The 22,245-nt window shown below is 50.6% G+C and overlaps 1 protein-coding gene across 12 annotated transcripts in view; it reads right to left on the bottom strand.

Annotated features, from left to right (window-relative positions):
• MAPT (microtubule associated protein tau) overlaps positions 1–22,245 on the bottom strand; it is a 109,185-nt gene that overhangs the window by 33,285 nt on the left and 53,655 nt on the right. For 4 of the 12 annotated variants that reach the window (XM_007175835.3, XM_007175837.3, XM_007175839.2 and 1 more), the window contains exons 2-5: positions 16,714–16,833; positions 12,642–12,728; positions 10,008–10,094; positions 6,071–6,136 (exon numbers count right to left, since the gene is read on the bottom strand). In XM_007175835.3, coding sequence (XP_007175897.2) covers positions 6,071–6,136; positions 10,008–10,094; positions 12,642–12,728; positions 16,714–16,816 — 343 coding nt within the window. In that variant the 5' untranslated portion in view covers positions 16,817–16,833. Of the gene's footprint in view, positions 1–1,077; positions 2,191–6,070; positions 6,137–10,007; positions 10,095–12,641; positions 12,729–16,713; positions 16,834–22,245 lie in introns of all 12 variants that reach the window. The other 8 variants (XM_007175836.3, XM_007175840.3, XM_057536463.1 and 5 more) reach the window with 3 other exon arrangements.

Raw genomic sequence — 22,245 nt, 5'->3', positions numbered from 1 at the left:
ACAGATGTCTGCAACTGACAGCTTAAGTAGCCTCAATTTCTGGGCCCCGCAGATAATTCTAAAATGCTACAGGACCTAAATATATGAATGTGCCCGACTTGTGGCCATGAGGCCTCCTCTGGAGTATAAACTGTCCTCTCACTGACAGGACACAGACCCTGACCCTTGGGAACCTCCCCTCCCATCTCTCCAGCTCCTGAAGGGCTGCTGCAGTGACGCTTCCCAGGGCTCAAGACTGGGCCAGGGCTGAGACCCCTGCGATCCCAGCACAGGGACTGCCTGGGCTCTGCCGAGGGACGAGGAAGTGTTTTCTTCCACAGGGAGTTTTTGTTTCCGCTCACTGTCTATCCTGCCACAAGGCAGGGTGGAGTGGAGTGGGGGTGGGGACTCTGGGCCACCTCCGAATGCTTGTGTGTGTCGCTTGCTACATGTGATGTGTTGTCCACTGACAGAGCCGAAGAAGACAGGCATGTGCCCTCTGAGTCTCCAGGCTAGGAGGACACACTTCAGGACCTTCTGGAAGGCACTGTGGTGTATAGGGAAGGGAGGGCCTTTCAGAGCAGACCTACCTGGATTCCGAACCTGGCTCCATCACCTAACACTCAGTGACCTTCAACAAGGTACTTTATCTCTCCAAGCCTCAGTTTCCTCATCTGCAAAGTGGGGCTAATTATGCCCACTTGGGAGGGTTGGGAGGGTTCTAGACAATGAATCTGAGACCCATAACAAGCCCTCCAAAGTGGGAAGAGCTGCTATGCTCTCTGTGGAGTGCGGCCCACCAGCGGGCCGATGGAACCTTGTGGATAAATCAAGTGGCCAGAGAAGCGAACGGGGCAGAAAGCACGGGGCGGGGGGTGTTGGTGACATGCAAAACGGCGGGCAAGCGTGAGAGGAGCCTGAAGGGCAGGAGGAGGCGGGAGGGTCAGCAGAGGCCCAGGTGGCCGGTTTGGTGGCTGTCCCCCGGGGGCCTTGGAAGCGGCAGGAGCCAAGGAGGGGCCGGAAGCTCAGTGGCAGTGCCCGCAGCCTGGGTGGCACACAAGGTCGCCGGGCAGGAGCAAAGGAGCTCAAGACACAGACCTTTGAGTTGAGGAACCCGGCTGACGGGCTTCCCCGGCAGACCAGCTGCAGGCTGCTTTTCAGATGGTTCTGGAAGGTCAGTCTTTTTTGTGTCCTCGCCCTCAGAGGGGCCCCGGGGCTCTTGCTCTGCTCCAGAGGCCCCAGGAAGTGCAGCCCCTTCCAAATCCACCTCCGAAGGTCCCTGTTCCTTCTGCACATTGGCTTTGATTTCCACGTGGAACATGAACTCGGGGGGCCCGTCGTGCCCTTCCGCTGGGGGCCCCTCCCCGGGCCCATCGGGCTCTGAGACCCGGGGCTCTGCAGAAGCTTTAGAGAGGAAACCGACAGGGAGGGGGATGACACCCTTGGCTGGGAAACCAGGGATCCCAGGGGCTTCTCCGGAAACTGCCTCGGGGGTTGGCCCGCCTCGGGTGGTGGGGCTCTGCAGACGTGGGGAGACCTGAGCGGGAAAGGAGTCCTGGGGAGAGGACTCATCAATGTCCCGGTCTTCATCCACCTCCTCGCCCCCCAGCCTCTCTTTGCCCTGCTCCCTCTTCAGAGGCGGCCCCTCCTGGGTCAGGTCTCCCAGAAGCTGGCGCTCCAACAGCTCAGAGCCACGGCAGCTGCCGTCTGCATCCTCAGGTTCTGGCCCCGAATGCTGGTGTGTGGCCTCTCTGGGGCCTTCAGGCAGGATGGGAGCCCCAGGCATGTTAGACACGTGCTGGCAGGTCAGACCTGGGGTACTGGGGTCCATGGCCTCACCTCCACGGCGCCCTGGTTCCCTGAGGAAGCTTTCCTGGACAACCTTAACACTCCCAGGCTCCATCTGGAGACATCCAGGGGAGGTGGGCTTCGGAAAGGCCAGCCCCTCCTCGGCCTGCTCCCCTCGCTTCGGTCCCCACTCCTGGTGGGGCTCCTGAGGGCCTCCCGGTGGGAGAGGCGGCTGGCAGACAGGATGATGCTGGGAAAGGTGAGAGGTCGCCAGGATGGGAGCCTCCGGCTGTTTCTCCCCCAGATGCAGCTCGGAGACCCCAGAAGCTTCTTGGCCGTGTGCAGGCTGGACCTGAGAGCTAAGTCCATTAGCAGGGGGCCTCTCAGACACTTCCCTCTGCTGGCCTGGAACTCTCCTCTCCTCTGGGTTTGAAGAGGCGGAGGTGGCAAAAGGTTAGCAAGAGCACATTAAGTGTTTAAGAGAGGGGACACACTTTTGAAAGAAGAAAAGGACATTTCAACGGCATCTCAAGCCCACCTAACCAAGAAAAAGGAGCCCACGCTCTGGGCTCACCCTCGCTGCTTTTCTTTGCTCAGAATGAAAGGTCTCTTGGTCTATCTGCCACCAACTTGCTGGGTGAGCACCTCCCCTCTCTGGGCCTCACTTTTCTCATCTTTGGACCAAAGCCCCGTCTAGTGCCGGCATTATCCCTCTGCCCATCGTGGGTCTGGTTGGGCTCCGAGCATCCTGTCATTAACCGGGGCTGCCTCGTGCTAACTCCACCAGCCACGAAGTTTGTCCTCCTCTCCAGGGACAGCGAGCCTCCGGAAGACTCTGGCCTCTAGCTGGGACCTGGCTGGGGCGCAGAGAGGATCTCTTTTCCTCCCCTTCTCTCTCTGTTCCCCCTTTTTGCTGAATGAAACCAGCAGGTGCCTACAAACCCACCGTGACAGATTTGAAAAACCCAAAACGTATCACCGCCAGGGCTCAAGTCTTTACTAATAGACCTGCCATGAGACCCCAGTAACAGAAACACGGTTCAGGTGTATCCAGATCGTGGATTATGGACAGCCTTTTGCACGAGGTGAGGCGACCACCATAGCAGTAAAGGTGGTCTGCACGGCAAAGACATGGGTGGCCCACGGGGACCACTGCTTCACCCCTATCACACCACTTGCCATGTGCCAACCCAGTGGATGGAGGGCACACTTCCCTTTTTTCTGCTTCATTCATGCGACATTCACGTGAATCCCTCCTTAAAGTATCTGTGTATTGGGACTTCCCTGGTGGCGCGGGGGTTAAGAATCCGCCTGCCACTGTAGGGGACACGGGTTTGATCCCTGCTCTGGGAAGATCCCACATGCAGCGGAGCAACTAAGCCCGTACGCCACAAGTACTGAGCCTGTGCTCTAGAGCCCGTGAGCCACAACTACTGAGCCCACGTGCCACAACTACTGAAGTCCACGTGCCTAGAGTCCGTGCTCCGCAACAAGAGAAGCCACCGCAAGGAGAAGCCCGCGCACTGCAGCGAAGACCCAACACAGCCAAAAATAAATTAAAAAAAAAAAAAAGTATCTGTGTATTAAGGACAGGAGACGTATGCTCATTGGTTCTCCTAATAAACATCCTGTATTTGTTTTAACTCCCAACTCTTCAAACATCCTACCTAGTTCCAGAACAACTTCACGGCTCTCCTCTAAACAAAATCTGGAACCCCAAAGGATTGGGGGTCTAGGAAGAGAAAGAGACTGGATGAGGGGAGGGGAAGGAGGTGGGAGAACACAGGTGTCCACACACATGGGTAACACGTCCCTCTCGCCCCAACCCAGTCTGAGTCCTTGCAGCTGCCCACTGGACCCTTACCAAGAGGCCCGGCTCAGCCTTACCTCCCACCCCTACACCGGGGCCCTGACCTCACCATCTCACTCATCTCGTGTTCCTAGCATCGCCACAGAGCCTGCCACAAGGCCAGGGATCAGTGCATGAAGGCGTGTCAGGAAAACGTGCTGATCTCCGCCTTCTGCGGGGTCTACAGGCACCTCACGGGGGCCCCTGGTCAGTCTCGGGGAGGAACCGCCCAAACGACAGAGACGGAGGAAACAAGCTGGGCAGCAGGCAGCCTGAGCAGGTGCCTCAGTGCCTCTTCTTCCCAACCCACCGCTCAACAGACCAGAGGCGGCAGCAGCTGCCAGTCCTTACACCCACTGACGGGCCAGGTCTCCAGCGCCTTCTGGAAAAAGCTTTCCTCCCGAGCTTCCTAGAAATTGCTCGTGATGTGGGTGTCACTGTACTCTGATGCGCTGCAGGGCTTGAAAAGCCCCTCATTAAATAGAAACAAGGGCACCAAACATACAGAGTAAACACAGCCTGAAAAGTTACCAATAGATGATAGTACAGCATATGTGTGCGTGTGTGCGTGTGTGCATGTGTGTGTGAGGAACCTTAGCTCATGCCATTGTACTCCTGGAGGAAGGAGCCAGGCTGGGAGAACATTCTATTCAGCTCCCAGAAGACTGCAAAGTGCTCAGTAAATATTAAATATAGCAATCACCGGGGGTGGGTCCAAGGTAAAAACTATTTGGGAAAACACAGTTTGATGTGTTACATTTGTGTCCCCACACTCCCTTGGGAGACCTGGTCCTGGAGACACTCACAGAAGAAAGGTCTACCCTGGCGTGAGCAGGGGTGAGATGGGTAGGGTCTCCCCACACCTAATACTCAGCCAATTGCAGCTCCATCCTGAAACATCTTTTCTGTCTTAGTACTTCATGAACACAGGCTGCCAGAGGTTTTCCTTCTGCAGCAGGAAAGCAAGAAAGAGATAATAGCTGTGCTTTTGTATACATGGCTCTCCCTAAATCTGCTTGTTTTTGTACAAAACAGACTGCAGGCCTGTGTCAAATAAAATGTTTGCGGATCACCAGTGTGCCTGAATTTCACAAGGTTCCACTGCCTGTGGAGCTTGGGCTTGGCCATTTGGATCAGCAGTTCCAGTCAAGACATTAAATACTGGCCTTGGGAGTAGAGGTAGAAACCTCCACGTGTTCACAGATTTGCTGCCAATTTCCCATTGCAGATGTTACCTGGTGTTCATCTTTATATCTATATGACTCTAGGCCAGTGCTGGGAAAGTTAAAAATTCAGTTAGCACAAAAGTAAAGTTTCTAGGAAAGCTGATGGCCTGATCTTTTTGTTGCACGGAATATGTTTTAGGGGCATGGAGACATAGCCTGCAATAAAAATTGGTAGAAAAAACTCATCATTTCTTTTTATGGAAATAGATCATCATTTCCAGAGGTTATAAAAACCTCTAATTTTACCTAAAAGCTGCAAGTCATAACCTAAAAGAAACAGGAGGCAGGATTCTAGTTATTTAACACATAGACTGAGGTTTCCCCTTATAATGATTATCCCTTCTAATATTTTCTGAAGCTCTTTGTAAGCCTAAGAATGAAAACATGCCTTTCCATGACACGTGAGATGAGAAACCCTAGCCCACTATGGGGCAGGGACCCCTGGGGAGCAGAAATGTGTAGTTAGGCTTCAAAACACCTTCAAGGAGACATTTCTTGAGGGCCCAGAGTCTTCCTAAAGTCAGATGGCCCCAGTGGTGGCGCTATACAAATCCCAAATCACTTTCTGGAGAAAAGAACAGTGTTTTCCCTGCTTTCTTACAATCTAGAAGCTTCCACATTACACAGTAGACTGTCAAATTCATTTATGCAGCAAATGACGGAAAACAAACCCAGCTAGGTCGTATTGGCGGTCTCCGTTTCCTAAGATCAGGAATCTCTAGGATTTAAAAAATTGAGTTCTTAAAACATTTATGCTCAGTGATTATACAAAGTTGCTTTTCTTGAGCACAGCAGTTTTGGTCCCTGAGAAGAAAATCATAATAAGGTTTGAAGGTTGCACAGAAGAAAGTTGAAAAGAAATAGCTCAGTGGTGATTTGGTTGAGGCTTTGCTCCCGGGACAGGCCAGAGGGCCGCCTACAGGGGAAATCACTCATCGTACATATCTGTGTTTCTGCTGGTCATTGATTCTCGACTCCCCATTCTGGGCAGGGCCAGCTTCTTTCAGAACACTAAACACCTCAGGAAAGACTCAGAAATGGCTAGAAAGAGCTAGAGCTCTTTCTCTATCTGTATAGCCCACCTTCGATAAAAACCAACTCCTAAAGATCAGGAATTAAGGCCCAGGTCCAAAGTCTCTTTTCAGGGTAGGTAGGGTCCATCTGTGTCGCCATTCCCCTCTTCCCAACCCCCCACGTCATGCGTGGCAGGCAATTCTAGCCCACTGACCTTGGGTCACATGTCCAGCAGCTTGGTCTTCCAGGTTGGGGGTGTCTCCAATGCCTGCTTCTTCAGCTGGTTTGTGTGTCAGCAAATGAAGAAGATAAAAGCAAAGACAGTTATTGTTTGCTAGAGACAAAGCTCCCCGCCTCTTCCGCTATGTTTCTGAAAGCATTCAGGAAAGGCACACCTTAGCAGCACCAAGGCGCTGCACCTCTCTGGCTCTTTGCAAATGTGACTGCCGGGGACGTGGATGAAAACAGTTCACTCAACAAAACCCACACAGCCACGCACCTTACAGGCGACACAGTCCAGTAGGAAAGACCTTCTCCACAATGGGCCCAGGGTCCTCAGTACCCCCACTCAACAAAGACACAGGACAGGTGAGGTCAGAGAAGCAATGTGCTGCTCGGCCACTGCTGTGGGAGCTGTGTCTGGGCGGAGGCTGCCCTCCCAGCCCCAGCCAGCGCTCCTGGGGCGGCGGGCGGCAAAGGTGCAGGAAGGACAAGGTGCGGGCTGTGGAGTCCGGCTGGGGTTCAAACCCAGGTGCCCCCATTACTCAGCCTCTCTGGGCCTCTGTCTCCAACTCTAGAATCCCAAGGTGTTGACGCTGGCTCGCCTTGCAGGGGAGTGGTGAGGATGCATACAAAATGGTGTGAATGTATTTAGCAAAGCGCCTGGGACACGGTAGGGGCCCCCCGGCGGTTCAGTTTCTTTCCTCCAAACTACTGGGCAATCCCCTTTAACCTCATGCTTAGAATAGGGGCTACCTCGTTAAAGGGAGGCCAGCAGTGTCAGTGAGCAGCTTTTGGGGTGTCTTGGGCTCCTGCTTAGGGATCCACAGTCCATCCCAAACAAAAAAAGACTGAGAAAAGCTACTGATCGTCAGTGGTACCAAAATCAATAAGCTTTCATACAACACCAATTTCTGCATCATGGAAAAAGTCGGGATATTGCGGCAGGACCATGGATACAACTGTCCAGAAGAAAGAGCCCCTAAAAGGCAAGTTGGTCACGTCGCACACTGACGTGTGGTGACCCCATGATCCCAGGAGAGCCAACATGCCCTGTTGGACAGTGACAGAACGGCCACCACCCTGAGAAATGCCCACCAGTTGCTGGCTGGGCCACCAGTCCTGCAATGACTCAGTCTCTACACCTAAACCAGAAATGCCAGGTTACCACCACCTGCCATACGGGTCCACCACAGAGAACACGGAGGAGGCAAAAGAAAGACCCCCTGGGTCGCTGGACAGACGCACGATGGCCTTATAAACAGCCAGCCCTCTGGCTGGCCCAGGGCAGCTGTGGCGAGGGGCAGGGGGCCAGCAGTGGGCTCGGGCAGCTCCCCCACTGCCAGTTCCTAGGCAGGAACACCTCTGGGTCCCCTGCACGCTGACACTGTACGGCCTGTGAGGTCTAGTGGTGAAAGCTCCATGTCACTTGACAACAGCCGACTGTCTGGGAAGCACAGCTCCGAGCGTAGGTTTGATCTGAGTTTCTGACAAGGTTATGGAAGAAAGGCTCAGAGTGACAGCAAGTCCAGCTAAATGGCACGGAGTCCTGGAGACAGAGGACACGAGGAGGCATGCCGATGACATCACCGCCGTGGCACTGGGAAGCCCACCGCTTTCGCTTACCCACGCGGTGTCTTGATATCCTCGTCCTGATGCAAATCAGAAACTGCGGGCTGCTGCTCACATCTCTGACATCCCCTGATCCCAGCAAGGGAGATGCTCAGAGAAGCCAAAGAGAGGGAGGGTGTGTGACAGTGGCTGGGCCGTCACATCCCTATATGGCTTCTCCATATCCCTGGAGCCCCAAGAGGGCGCCATGCTCACCCCGCAAGGCAGGGATTCCTGCAAAGGGATGGCCACACTGCACCCCCAAATGGACCTCAAATGGGAAGCTTCATAGGAGAACCAAGATACAGCAAAGGGGACATGCCCAAGTGAGGTGCTAAATTGAGGTACATATCGTTAAAGCCACCAGCTGAAAAAATGTCCCCACAACTCTAAAACCTCCCGCTTCATTGAGGATGTAAAGGGTGGAGGGGGAGAGAATTTTTTAGGAGGATTTCTTTAGAGACAGCAGCTTGGGGGGTGGGGGTGGCTGCCTGGCCACCTCCCATCTCATCCCATTGAGAGGGTTTCAAGGTACCAGGGGGAGACACGTGGTGTGAATTCTCTATGGTTAGGGACATGGTGGACGGCTGTCACGAGCCCACCTGGGAAAACCAGAGGAGGAGAGACACGCTGGCCCTGCCTTGGTGGCAGAGCAAAGCCTACGGGCAGCCTGCATATCCACAGTCTGTTGGGGCAAAGAATACCCATGTTCCCCATGGACCTGTTGTGGGCACAGGGCAGCTATAGTGGAGGGGGCGCCTCAGGCCACATGCAGCAGGGCCACTGATGTGAGCAAGCTGACCTCAGCAGGCGAGAGGCTGGAGGTGGCTCTTCAGACCCCAAGGGGCCAAAGAGAGAAGAAATGTCTGCTGGAATCAAACGCAGAGGGAGGGACCTTCGGAGGGATGATGAGGATGGTGAGGGTGGGGTGTCTGGAAGAATTCCAAAAAGGTCCCCACAGAGAAAGAGTCAGCTTTAAACACCTGCAGACCATGTGGACCCGGCTCACAGCAGCGCCAACGCAGTAAGAACCTTCCTGTCCCTGCCCTGTCCTCGCCCCCTCCCTAGTCCCAGAGAGGAGGGGCTGCAGCTTTAGCTGTTATGCAGGACTGGACGTTCTAATCAGTATTTGCAGACTGGGTTTTGTGATTGTGGAAACTTAAAACACTTTTGATAACTCAGAGGTGATCAAAAGTCAAGAGGTGTCTAGAGTTTGCATCCCAGGCAGGGGAAGAGCTTCGCCCACTGACACAATTGTAAAGGGACAGCGGGAGACAAAAGCCAAGTTACCATGAGTCATTCGTTCCACGGCCTTCAAACGACCTTCACTGTCAAGGACGAGGCCTGCCAGCTTCCTGAACATCCCCCCACCCATCTCAGAAGACCAACTTGCAAATAGAAACTACTTGGAGGAGGCAGTGGTGCTGCTTGGCCCCTGCCCAGTGTGCCCAGCACACAGGCCCGGGAGAGAGCTGCAGGCTTCCTAAACGGCTGCCCTGAGCCCCGTCTTCAGGAAGGAAAGAAAACTCCTGCCGGGGGACATTTCCCCCGCTGTCCATTGCTGGCGACATACGGTCCAGAACTCTTCTGCATTTCGTGCTGAGCACCCTCCAGATCACCAAGCCAACGGCTGGAGTCGTGCGTAAGCCCGGGGAAGGGGACGTGAAGGAAGTGACAGCCAGGGCTCTGGGCTGTGCTCGCTGTTCCCTAAGGGCCTGGGCAGCTCACAGGTGACTCTGGCGGCCCCGAGTCCAGGGCTATTTCTGGTCAGTGCCCTGTCTGGGCTACTCCCCATCATCTGTGTTGACAGGACAGTCTTGTCATGTCTGTTCGACACTGATACGTTTGAAAAGATAGTCCTGAAAATGGATGCTAGATTACATCGCTGAGTTCCTCGGGGACTGTCCAATTACAATCCTCCAAAGGTGTGGGTAGGCCATCTCAATGCTGCTGCACACTCGGCTGCCCCCCAGGGAGCTGTTTACCTCCGAGGAAGTAACCCTGCTGCTGGCAGAGTCGCAGCAGGAGGGTGGCCTGACCTTGGGGGTGAAGGCAGGATCTGCCACCAGCCTGCCTCAGGGAACTCTCTGGAGCTACGACAAGGAGAGGAGCTAGAAGGAATCCAGAAGGTCCTCTGTTCTCTGGGAGGCAGGCAGGCAGCCAGCCACGGAAGCAAAAGGGCATCAGGCTCAGAACCACCAGAGATTTCCAGAGGCTGCTGTCCACCCACATTCCTGCTGCACTTGGAGACGGGCATAACCCCACGTGCACCCATCCTCCAGCAGGGGAGCTGGGCACCCCGACCTGGGAGTCACCCTCACCTGTGGTTCCTTCTGGGATCTCCGTGGGGGGCTGAGCGGCCGCCTGCTCACCGGGGGCTCCCTCATCCACTAAGGGCGCTGTCACGTCTGGAAACCACGGAGAGTCACCTTAGGGGGCTGGGACGAGCTGTGCCACGCCCCTCACCTTTGCTCTTTGGGGATGCAGAGATGCAGGGATGGGGATGGTGAGGGGACTCAGCCGCATGCAAAAAAGCAGCCCCACAGAGCAGGGCCCAGAGCCGTGCTCCAGCTTTTTACATCTCCCCAGGGAGCACATCAATACTCTGTTTGAGTGGCACCCATGCATGGGCCTTTCCAGGCCCTCTGCCAGGAAAGCCAGGACAGCCCCCCTGCAAACACTGCAGTGAGAGGGACGGCTGGGGACGGTCGCAAGTGTTTTTAAGGAGGAAGTGTTTAAAATCAGATGACTTGTCACAGGTGTTTGATCCTTAGAGCACTGCAGAACAGGAGAATGGGATTGGGACCAAGGCAGTGCAGGAACTCTGCAGTCAGGGCTGGAGTCTATGGCTCTGCTGGGAGGCTGGCTTTGGGCAAGTCCTTTGTCCTCTTAGGGTCTCAGTTTCCTCATCTGCAAAATGGGAGTATCACCACCAGGTGACCTCCAAGTTTTCTTCCAGTTCTAATCCCCCTGTCTCCCGGAGCCCATGACCTATGGTTTAAAACCACAGACTCCCCTGGGTGGCAATGAACAGGCCGGCCCTGTCTGGAGTCAGGTGCTTGACAACAGGCCCACATATGGATCCACCTTCAGAGCAGAGGCTGGAGGAAAAGATCCACCACCAGGAGTTGCTGTTGGTCTCTCATCGAGGTGAACACTTCCAAATCGGCATTCTTCCCTGAGCAATGCCCTGGCATACTCCCAGGCCATTCTGGGCAAACATAAGGAGTTGTCAGCTTTGAAAGCTTCCCAAGAGTCTGAGTCAGGTTCGTCAAAAGGAGTCCATTTTATTATGGTTGTCTCGGGAGCAGCCTGGCAGAGTCCAGCCCCAGCAGGCTCCCCCATTCCCTGTGGGGCCAGAGCTGAAGCTCTTGGGATGCACACATGGACAGGGTCCAGAATGCAGCAAGACTTGGTTGGTAGATTCTTCCAGAATAAAGCTGATTTGGAAGGCTGGCATAAAATCTGGCATTAGTGTTTCAGGACCTTCTCAGGGCGGTAGGCAACTTGCAAAACTGTCCTAACAAGATAAGCAGGCTATGTCTTAACATCACTGGCTCTAAGAAGGAGAGCAAACAGCATTTGGTCTGGTATTCTCTTCACTAGGCTGAGAACCTCAGAGGTTGGGGGGTGGTGGGCAAAGGGGGGGAAGGGCCACATCCACTATATCCTCCATGGATGCACCATCAATTGGCAGGCACTTGACAGCCACTTTCTGAATTCATCCAAAGGTGGACGCTTGAGGAGATGCTGGGGCCAGGTTCTCATCAAAGTCATGGGCAGGGCCCAGGGAAGTGCTGAGAATAGAACCTTGGAGAGGATGGAGAGATGGAGGGGCAGATACTGCCGACTGGTTCCTCCAAAGCCATTGTCAATGCCCTTATCCCTTGATTTTTCCTGCTAAAGAGCCTGGAAGGCAAAATGCTCAATGTCCCAGCCTCCCTTACAGCCAGGAGTAGCCATGAGACCCAGTTCTGGCCAATGATACATAAACAGAAGTTGGTTAGGTGGGGCCTGCAGAAAAACTGTTGCTTTCCTAATAAAAAGGGAACACATTTGGTTTCAGGGCTCTTTTGGCTTTGCTACTCTCTTTCTTCTTGAAGGCAGATGTGATGCCTGGAGGTACAGCAGCCATTCTGTAACCATAAGGCAACAATCCAGCCATTAATGATTGCAGAAGACAAAATAGTTGACACTGAGAAGCTGCTGCCCAAGTCCAGACATTTTATTATGTGAGACAAATAAACCTCTTCATATGTATGTCACAGTTAGTTGGGTTTTCCATTACCTGCGATCAACACAGTCTTGACTGATATAGATGGGAAGCAAGAGAAGATGGTCAAAATCAGGACCAAGGAACACTTCAGGAAATACATTAGTAGCTTTGTCATAACTTAGACACCAAATGTCTACAGAGGACAGGTTAGAAGATGGGCTGGAACTAACAAACACCATGGCCAAGGTCCAGACACCCAGGCCAAGCTCAAGAAACGAAAGATACTAAACCAAGACCAGTCCCAAAGTGTGAGCTTCGAGATGTGCACTGACCTGCCCTTTCCTCAGCCAAACGGCTGCTTCAGGACCTGGTGGCTCATGAAAGAAGTTTGGGGAGACAATGGGCGAGGAGCAGGGGCTCTGTGGAGCTGAGGTCAGGCCCTGCTTTGCCACAGATCCCAGCCTGTTCAAGTGTGGCTGCCTCAAAACTCACACGCGACGAAGCTGCCCACACCTGACCCTAGCGAGCAAGGCGTCAAAACAGAGCGTGGCTCCCACAACACCCGGGGCCTGAGCCCCGTCCTGCAAAGCACCGAGCGAGCTATCTCTCAGCCAGGGGGAGCGGCAGCAGCAAAGGCAGCCAGGAAGGGTGGTACGTATGAGCTCAAAGCGTGGCTAAGCGCAGGCCGGAGCATGGGAGGAGCTGCTTGAATAAAGCCGTGAGAAGAGGGAGGCCCCACCTTCCGCCGTTGGAGTGCTCTTAGCATCAGAGGTTTCAGAGCCTGGTTCCTCAGATCCATCATCGGCCGGGGTCTGCAGGGGAGATTCTGGAACATATACAATGAGCCCCTCAGAATGGCTGCCTCTCTCCACCCCTGCTTTCGACCTCAGAGGACCTTGGGGACAGTGTCTTTTGGAGCTGAAATCACCCAGCGTGGAACCCAGACGGATGGACTGTGGGCACATGATAAAACCACAAAGGGGACCAATCCCACCCCCACCCCAACACAACTGGGCCCCCAAACCAGGGTCACCAGGCAAAGAGGCACGCAATGTTTACCTGTTCTGGGACGAGAGGAGAAATTGCCTCTTAATTAGCTTGTGGTTCCAACTGAGACAAAGGCTCTTATATTGACAAACGGGCAGCAGACACCAGAAAGCTAAACCACAAGTAAACTTGGGGCTTTGTGTTTCCCAACTGAAGAGATTCATGGGAGATCACTGCCATGAATTAATGACAATTAATGACCTGGGAAAACACTCAGAGATCCAACTCCTTCCTCTGCAAAGGAATTAGCTCAGGGCAGACACAGTACTTACTTCTAACTGTACACTTGGCTGTGTCTCCAAGTACCGCCCAACAAGCCTTGAGTTACACCTGAAATGTCAGCCATCGCTACTTATAAGAAAACTGTCCTTTCAGAATCCACAGCCAAGGGAGCTCTGATGGACTCTGCAAAAGCCACTCCACCTGGGGTGGGGGCAGCCTTGGAGATACAGGACAGGGAGCTGGTTCTGCATGAAGCAGACTCACGAGATGAAAAAAGGCAAGTGATGTTCTAGTACACTTCGAGATCAGACATGTCGCACCCACTGCTAGAACGTCATCCCTGGACACTCAGCTCTGGCTGCACCCATCCAGCCAAAGAAGGGCTGATTCTAAAGAAGCTTCCGGTCCTGGAGCTTGCAAAAACCTGCCAACTCCCTCAAGTAGGCTCTGGACACATAGTGAGGGAGCATCATGCAGACTGTCTGCCGGGTCTTATTACCGACCAGCTTCGACTGCCAGAGCACAGAAGCCTATGGGCGTGACGGTGCCTCAAACACTTGTCCCCCAAACACCCCTCCCCCAATCCATCCCCAGCCTACAACTGTCATCATCTGCTTTATCCTTGTTAAATTTCTTGGAGGGAGGGAAGGAAGGAGGAAGAAGCCTCTTCTGAGGCTCTTCTGGAAGGTCTAACAAGTTAACTCATTAACACCTTTTAATTCATGTGGGTGCATTATTTTATCAGTTAACCAGCTTTTACCCACTTTGCAGCTCTCTTTGGCTCTATCTAATCCTATTCCAACTTTTAGCATCAATGCAGATGCTCTTTGTTTTAGTATTTTACATGTGGTTTCTTGTCATTATTCAAAAAAGTCTCTGTCACTTATCTAAAATGTTGCTTGTAAAGTGACACCTTCTGTCAAGTCACACTTTTCACTGCCCATATAAAAATAACTCATTCTAAATCCTTAGTAGCAAGAACAAATTTGATGAGAACCATGAAAATCTCTTAGGTATCAACTTGCTTTCTTGGCAAGTATATTCTTTGGGTAAGTTTGTTTAAACTGTCTTCAAACACTTTCCTTTCAAAGCAGTGACAAAAAGGTTATTAGCATCTTAAAATTTGCACACATATTATACATATTCATGCATACATCTGTTTCAGGATAGAACTTCCAATCACGTTTTATGTTAAAAGAATTGAGGAGTTTCAGTAAACATACTTTAAGCACCTCTGAGACACAAAATAACTTGGTAAATTTGTTCTTACTTTACAAATTGAATTTAGTTTCTCTTTCAAAAAATAAAAGTGGTAAAAACCACTTTTTTCCCCGGACTTTAAAAAAATGAACTTCTTATTTGAGAACAGTTTAAATTTACAGAAAAACTGCAAAGATAGACCAGAGAGGATACCCCACACCCAGTTTCCCAAATCGAACCTGGGCCACAGCAATGAAAGCGTTGAGTCCTAAGCACTGGACTGCCAGGGAATTCCCAAGAGCACCATTTTTTCGTTGGCACAATTCATCTGGGGCAGAGTTCAGTATGTTGGGATTCTAAGTTGGATTCCACCCACAAGAGTTTAATAACTGAAGCTTTAAGGAGATGTGGCTAAGGGTGACCAGAGGCAAAAACAGCTGACATGGAGCTGAAGGCTATACTAGCCCCATAATCTCAGACACGAAACTCTGTCACCTGTAAACTGGGGAAGGCAACCTCCGCCTTCACTGGTTATTGTGAGCGCTACCTGAGATGTCGGTGGCCAAAGCCCTTTGCCAACTTTTGTAGAGTTCTACAAAAATGCCTGAATCATCTTTTATTTTTAAAGATTTTTTTTGATGTGGACCATTTTCACAGTCTTTATTCAATTTGTTACAATATTGCTTCTGTTGTTTTTATGTTTTGGTTTTTTGGCCACATGGCATGTGGGATCTTAGCTCCCCAAGCAGGGATCAAACCCACACCCCCTGCCTTGGAAGGCAAAGTCTCAACCACTGGACCACCAGGGAAGTCGCCTGAATCATCATTTTAAGGAAGTCCCATTTATAAGTAGGGCAGCCATATACTTTATCACCCAAATAGGGACACTTGAAAGTGAAAGCAGCGATACTGATAATGAGGCAGAACACTCATGTGGAGGGATGGTGGGCTCAGGTCCTCAGATGAGGGAGCTCTCAGGGCCCAGCTGCCGCTCCAACCCCGTGGGGAGCTGAAAATTAGCAGCTCTGGCTGCAGCTAGGCTGTGGCCTGGGAGAGGTCAGAATGCACGTTTCTTGCCACCATTGATGCCTGACACCAGGAGGGGAGGGTCGAGCCGAATGGGAGCAGGCATTTCCCCTCACCCAGAGCTTCGGGCTGGGTGGGCTCCCAAGAAGGCCAGAGGGTGGCCTCTGAGCTCCGGGGACAGCCCATTTCTTCCCTCACCTCCCCCAACTTGGAGCCCACTTGTCTGATTCCCAAGCTCTGCCTTCAAATGTGTTCTCTGCTTAAACAGGTACAGAGAAGTCAGCCTTTGAAACAAGGCCCCCCCAACGAGTCCTGAAGCGTCTCCAAGGTAGGGATGTTTTCTCCATGTGCTTCCCCAACCCAGGGCTCCTTCTGGTAACCCCGCCTCTTCCAGGGAACCTTCCCAGATAGATTTACCCAGAAGAGCTCCCTTCCCACCTTGGAGCTCTACCACTGCCATCGACACCACACACCCCAGGCTTGTTATTTTTAGCATTAAAAGAGAAAAGTAGACTGCCATTTCATCTCCTTAGAAATGGGTCTAGAAGACAGGGACCTAGTCTTTCTTATCCCGAGGCTGCACCGTGGGCTGCTCCAGGGGGCACTGGCCACCAGTGACACTGGGGGGAGAGGGTTCCTTAAAGGACAAGCCAGTGCCCTACAGGTCAGCTTGGTGCTCCCATCAGTGATGCAGGGACTAGCATTCGGAGCCAGAGAGAGGGCTCTGTGTGCTCCACAGGGCTCCCCGATCTCGGTGGTCAGACAGTGCAGTGAAGGGGAGAGAGGAGGCCAAGCCATTTGGGCCAAAAGACTGTGCTATAGAACATTAAGAGGTTGATGTGGTTTATTAAGGTATAATAGGGACAGTAAGAAACCCTGAGCTAACCAACTCTAGCCAAATAGGGGCCAGACAGGCCTATTAAGGAAGAGAAAAAAATAATGTATAAAGTCATGTATTTTGCATGCTAATAAATCCTGCTGATTTGTAGGTTAATGGGTATGGTTAAAGACTCAACAGAGCACCCTTGTATTAATTAGACCAACAAGCCTCCAGCAATCTTTATCATACGATATTCACGTATGTGGCAAACTCTCCTTTGCAAAAGGCAGATTTTCAAATAGCCTCACATTTTGAGTTCTGTTGGCTCACTCAAATTAATGAGGTTTCAAGTCTATTGACAATCTAACACAATAAAGTATTTCAGACTCCTTTAAAACTCAGGATGTGAACCTTGCCTGCCAGCCCTTTCCAGAGCAGTCGGGTGGGCCGTGATCCCCACAGCGCCCGGGCCCGTTACGCAGGGCTGTGCACTAACCTTTCAGGCCGTGCTCCACGTCACCCTCCTGGTCTTGCAGCAGGGTGTAGTCCCCCTGAGCATGGTCTTCCATCACGTTGAACTCCTGGCGGGGTTCAGCCATCCTGGTTCAAAGCCCACCTGGGGAACGAAGATGGGAGGTGAGGGCTGGGGTGCTGTGCTGAGGCTAAGTGCTTGGGGGTGGGTAGGGGGCAGGGAGAGAGAGGTGCCACCTCCCCAGTTCACAGCAGGCAGATTTCCACCTCCCCTCTCTCCTCCCCAACAGCCAGATGCCCAACCTCATACACAGGGTGTATCGCTGCCGAAGTGTTATTTACTTGTATGTGCACTTTTAATTCACCAGCATCACAATCAGTTCATGTCCAAAACCATCAGGTGGGCAGGTTCAGCAGGCCTGACTTGTTACTATGCTCACTGCTCTTTCCACTTCATTAAAAAGTAAATGCTGCTGACTGGTAGTTTGATGGGGTTTAAAATTTTTTTTTTATTTTATAAATTTATTTATTTTTATTTTTGGCTGCATTGGGTCTTCGTTGCTGTGCGCGGGCTTTCTCTAGTTGCGGTGAGCGGGGGCTACTCTTTGCTGCAGTGCCAGGGCTTCTCGTTGAGGTGGCCTCTCCCGTTACGGAGCACGGGCTCTAGGCGCGCGGGCTTCAGTAGTTGTGGCACGTGGGCTCAGTAGTTGTGGCTCGCGGGCTCTAGAGCGCAGGCTCAGTAGTTGTGGCGCACGGGCTTCGTTGCTCCGCGGCATGTGGGATCTTTCCAGACCAGGGCTCAAGCCCGTGTCCCCTGCATTGGCAGACAGACTCTTAACCACTGCACCACCAGGGAAGTCCCTGATGGTTTTTTTTCTTTTTTTTTTACTGAGAGGGAAGGCATCAGCTGGGCACTGCTGGTGAGGAAAATGAGGCACAGAGAAGCAACGTGATCGTTCAATCACACGCTGCAGTGCCATGGAACCAACTTGACCTGGGTGTCCCGACTCCCCAGCTCTGAGTCAGGTGGCCCCCCGGGGTCAGGGACGGGCTTTCACTCACCTCACTGGTTCCCACCAGGACCCTCGGGTGTGCATTCTGAGAGCCAGGCTAAGTCCTTAACAGGGCACAGTGCGGGGGCATGAATTTGGGGCTGAAGAGCAGCATACGTTCCCCTCCCGCAAAAGCCCCAGCTGAGAGGTGGCTTCAAGCTCAACAAAGTCCACCAGAAACGATCATTTAATCATACTCTGCCCTCTTCTTTACTGACAATATTTAATTCTTTATCTTAAAAATAACTTATAACTTTGAATTTCTGAACTTTTGAGTATGTCATTTTGCTGTGGTTCATTCGTGCTACTTTGGATTATTTCATGTTTTACATTTTTATCTCTGTAATTTGAGTCTCTTGTATTTTACTTTGATACCTTCCTTTTAAATGATCTAGTTATCTCATTATTTATTTGCTACTTTATATTTTTTCTTATCTTTGAAACTCCCCTGTTCTAGCTGCTTCTACTTCTCCCTTTAAACTTTTATAATTTTTGATCTTGTTTTTTTTTTATTTTTATTTATTTATTTATTTATATTTATTTTTGGCTGCGATGGGTCTTTGTTTCTGTGCGAGGGCTTTCTCTAGTTGCGGCGAGTGGGGGCCACTCTTCATCGCGGTGCGCGGGCCTCTCACTGTCGCGGCCTCTCTTGTTGCAGAGCACAAGCTCCAAACGCGCAGGCTCAGTAGTTGTGGCTCACGGGCCTAGTTGCTCCGCGGCATGTGGGATCTTCCCAGACCAGGGCTCGAACCCGTGTCCCCTGCATTGGCAGGCAGATTCTCAACCACTGCGCCACCAGGGAAGCCCTATTTCTTACCCTTTTAAAATCTCAGTTATGTTTTGATTTATTTTACATATATTTATTTGATTTATTACATATATTTATATAAAGATATGTAATAAATACATATATATTGCTATATATGTAATAAAACATATCTAAGTAAACATATTTATTGGTTTATTTTACATATATTTATTTATATCCTTATTTTTTCATTATTTTTACTTTGAATTTTCACTCCAGATTCATGTTAGCATTTCACTTAATATTTTAAATTTTTTGAGATAATTTTAGACTTATAGAAAGATTGTAAAAGTTGCCCAGAGGGTCATTAACCTTTTGAAATCCCTTTAAAATATATTTCCCTGTTATCTTCTATCTTTCTAAACTTTTAGGTTGCTTTTTCTTTTAATCTCTCTTTTTTATAACTAACTTTTATCATTTTTTTTATAATTCTGACATAAATTTAGTCTTCATTTTTAAAATTTGGGCGGCCATTTCCCTTTCTTTACTGCCTTTCCTTTATGTTCTTACCTTTATTCTAATTTTGTTTGCTTTCGTTACTTTAAATCTCTAGTTTTCCTTTATAATTTGTTAATAGTTATCCTCTTATGTTTCTGTTCTCATTTCACAAGCTGTTTTCCAGTAGCCGTAGGCGAGTTGTCAGGGGGAGAACTGGTAACACAAACTGGAGAGGACAAGCCTTTCTTTCTCCTCCAAGCCTCCACTGTGCTAGCTCTCTGGCTTCTGTGATCAATGAGTAATGTCTGCCATGGGCCAGGTGTGGAGGGCGTACCTGATGTCACGCATTGTCAAAATGCATTATGAGTTGCCAAATGTTCTAAAATCCACAGTCTTACCTCTGACAGGTATTGGACAAGTCATATAAATGGTGGGCTACAGGGTGGGAGGGTCCACCTGGGGCAGACACTCCACCTAATACCTCCCAGACTGACATAGGTGTGGGGAGACAGCCAGCCTCTGGCACTGTGTTTATACCAGCTGGCCACTGGCATACTCAGGTCCAGCTCCATTTCTCTCCTTTCTAGGCAGGACACGCTCGTGTGGGTGTCTGAGCTCTCTTCTCCACCCACGATGTAGGATAAGAAGCTGGGAGGGCTTAGGATGGTTCTAAGAATGAGGTCAGTGAGACCTCTTCTGGGTGAGGCAGAGGGTGGGTGGCCTGGCCCCTCCTAGGCAGCTACTTTTCATTCTGACTGAGGCCCTTGTCTCTCAGAGAGCTCTTGGGAGAGGCATCTGAGGCTGAACATCTCCAAACCTTTGATATCTCCCCAAGGATGGGCAGGACTTTATCCTGGGAAGATCAAAGCCCAATTCATCCTTCAAGACTTAGTATCTGGTGGCGATATTCTCTACCCTGAGATATACTGATGGTCTGTTTCCCTTAGAAAGCCCCAAAACAAGAACCCCTGTGCTAAGAGGAACAAGTTTCATTATCAAAGGAGTCAACTACTGCTCCCCACCCAACTCTAGGAAGTAACGCCTCCCTCGCTGCTTCCTGGTGAAGCCTCTCTCAGGACATCCCTGGTCACTGCCCAGCTGCTCGTGCCCGGGGTTGGTCCATGAGTCACCTCACCCGCTGACTCACCAGGAGCCCCACCCAGGAGCGGTAGAATCAGCCCAGAAGCGCAAGGCCTCCCAAACTGGCTGGAGACACTACACCTGGCCCGGGTGAGCCAGATCAGCCAAATCAGGTCGTCCTGTTCAACCTGCAGCTAAGGTTTTAGGGAACACTAAGAAGTTTAATGAGCCCCGTGGTTTTGTTTTGTAGATTTGATCAATTCCTTTCAAGGACTAAGTTTTCCCATTTGGAACATGGTGGATGGAAGTGTAAAAGCAAAAATCTGATGCACTGGCTTCTTTTATAAAATGCCCATTTACATCCTTTGCTTCTCTGTCATGCCTCAGTGATCACTGTAATGATTTGAATGAGTTCTTAATCTATGAGTGACATGAACCCTTTATCATATTTGTGGCTAATAGCTTCTCCTTTTACTTTGGTTTCTTTCTCTTTTTTTTGGCCACACCGCACAGCTTGTGGGATCTCAGTTCCCCAGCCAGGGATTGAACCTGGGCCATGGCAGTGAAAGCCTAGGCCACCAGGGAACTCCCTATTTTGGTTTCTGATGGCTTCTACTGACGGGTTTTACCTTTCATACAGTCAAGTCTATTTTTCTTTGTGATTTATTCCATTGCTCTATAGTATGTGAAGAGCATAAATATTTTCTACTATTTTTTTAGTGATCTAATTCTTTGTATTAAATTTATTAATTCATCTAGAATTTATTTAAGTGTATGATATGAGGTGGGAATCTAAAAATTTTCTCCCAAATGCAACAGCTAAACCAATGGGCCCAGCCCTATTCATAGAACAATCTGCCCTCTTTCCCCAGGTGAGTGAACCATCTATTCTGCTCCATTCACCTGTCAAGTTTGGTGCTAGAGCCTCCCGATTTAAGTGTTGGATCTCCAGTCTTATTCTCTAGGTGGGCTCAGACACTCTCATCTTCTTTTTTCAAAATTGTTTGACCTTCTTGCACATTTTCTCTACCAGGTGCTCTTTAGAACATTTTTTTCTCAAATTCTCAAAATTCCATTGGGATTTTGGCTGGAACTGCATGATGAGCCAAAACGATAAAAGTTGCTATCTTCACAATATTTAGTGTCTCCACCCAAGAGCAAGGTATGTTTTCCCATTTATTCTTGTTTCTAAATCTCTTGCGGTGGAGGGAAGGATGTAGTCCTGCATATTGCTGAGGCCACTCTTTTTTTTTTTTTTAATTTTTATTTGTTTGATTTTTTGGGTCTCTTTTTTTCTTATCTTTCCTAATCTTGCTGCAGCCACTCTTGATGTCTCCTCATCCTTGGCGTTGCCTTTGTGAGTGGGACCCTCCCCTTCATCGTGTTGATGACATAATAATAAGGGCTTTGGGTTTCCACAGTTGAGATGATTATGGCCGGAGCTCTAACACTGGTACTGGCACAGGGGCAATGGGTTCCCCTCAAGGTCTCTGGGGAATGAATGGGAGAACCATTTTCTAGCCTTCTGTTTATCAGAGATGAGATCCCTTAGCAGAAAAATCTCTCACTCAGTGACTTGTGAGGACCCAGGTTCGATCCCTGGTCAGGGAACTAGATCCCGCATGCATGCGGCAACTAAAGATCCCGCATGCCACAACTAAAAAGATCCCGCTTGCCCTGGTCTCTTCCCTGCCCATCTGCAGGACCACCATGTTGGGGGTGGATGGGGTGAACCACGTGACATGCTGGCTGCTTCTCACTCAAAAGTCTGGAGGTGGGCAAGGTGGCCAGTTTGGACTTTGTTCACAGGCATGAGCAGGGCGGCATCAAAGAAGTGCTCTAAGGTCACTTTAGCAACAGTCGGCAGGGCCAATTGGATGGGTAAGAAAGGACTGTTGGCAGGGAGGTGACTGCACTGACCCAGGCATACAGCAAAAAAGCCGGAACCAGAGCAGGGGTCAGAGCCCATGGAAAGGAAGGGACAGATCCAAGAAGTGTACTTTAGATAACATTAGACTGGGCTTTAAAACTGGGCTGGGGTCAGAGAGAGAGAGCAGAATCCAGGATTACACTAGAGGTGAGGGCTTGGAAGGCTGGGAAAATGGGAGGGGGTAGCACAGTCAAAGGGAACAGCATCAGGGTCCAAAGCAGCTGGTCAACAAGGGTGGGTTCTGTCTTT

The sequence above is a fragment of the Balaenoptera acutorostrata genome, chromosome 20, assembly GCF_949987535.1.
Source record: "Balaenoptera acutorostrata chromosome 20, mBalAcu1.1, whole genome shotgun sequence".
Classification (NCBI taxonomy): domain Eukaryota; kingdom Metazoa; phylum Chordata; class Mammalia; order Artiodactyla; family Balaenopteridae; genus Balaenoptera; species Balaenoptera acutorostrata.
Note: the sequence above shows the minus strand (reverse complement) of the source record. Positions and strands in the feature narration are given on the sequence as shown.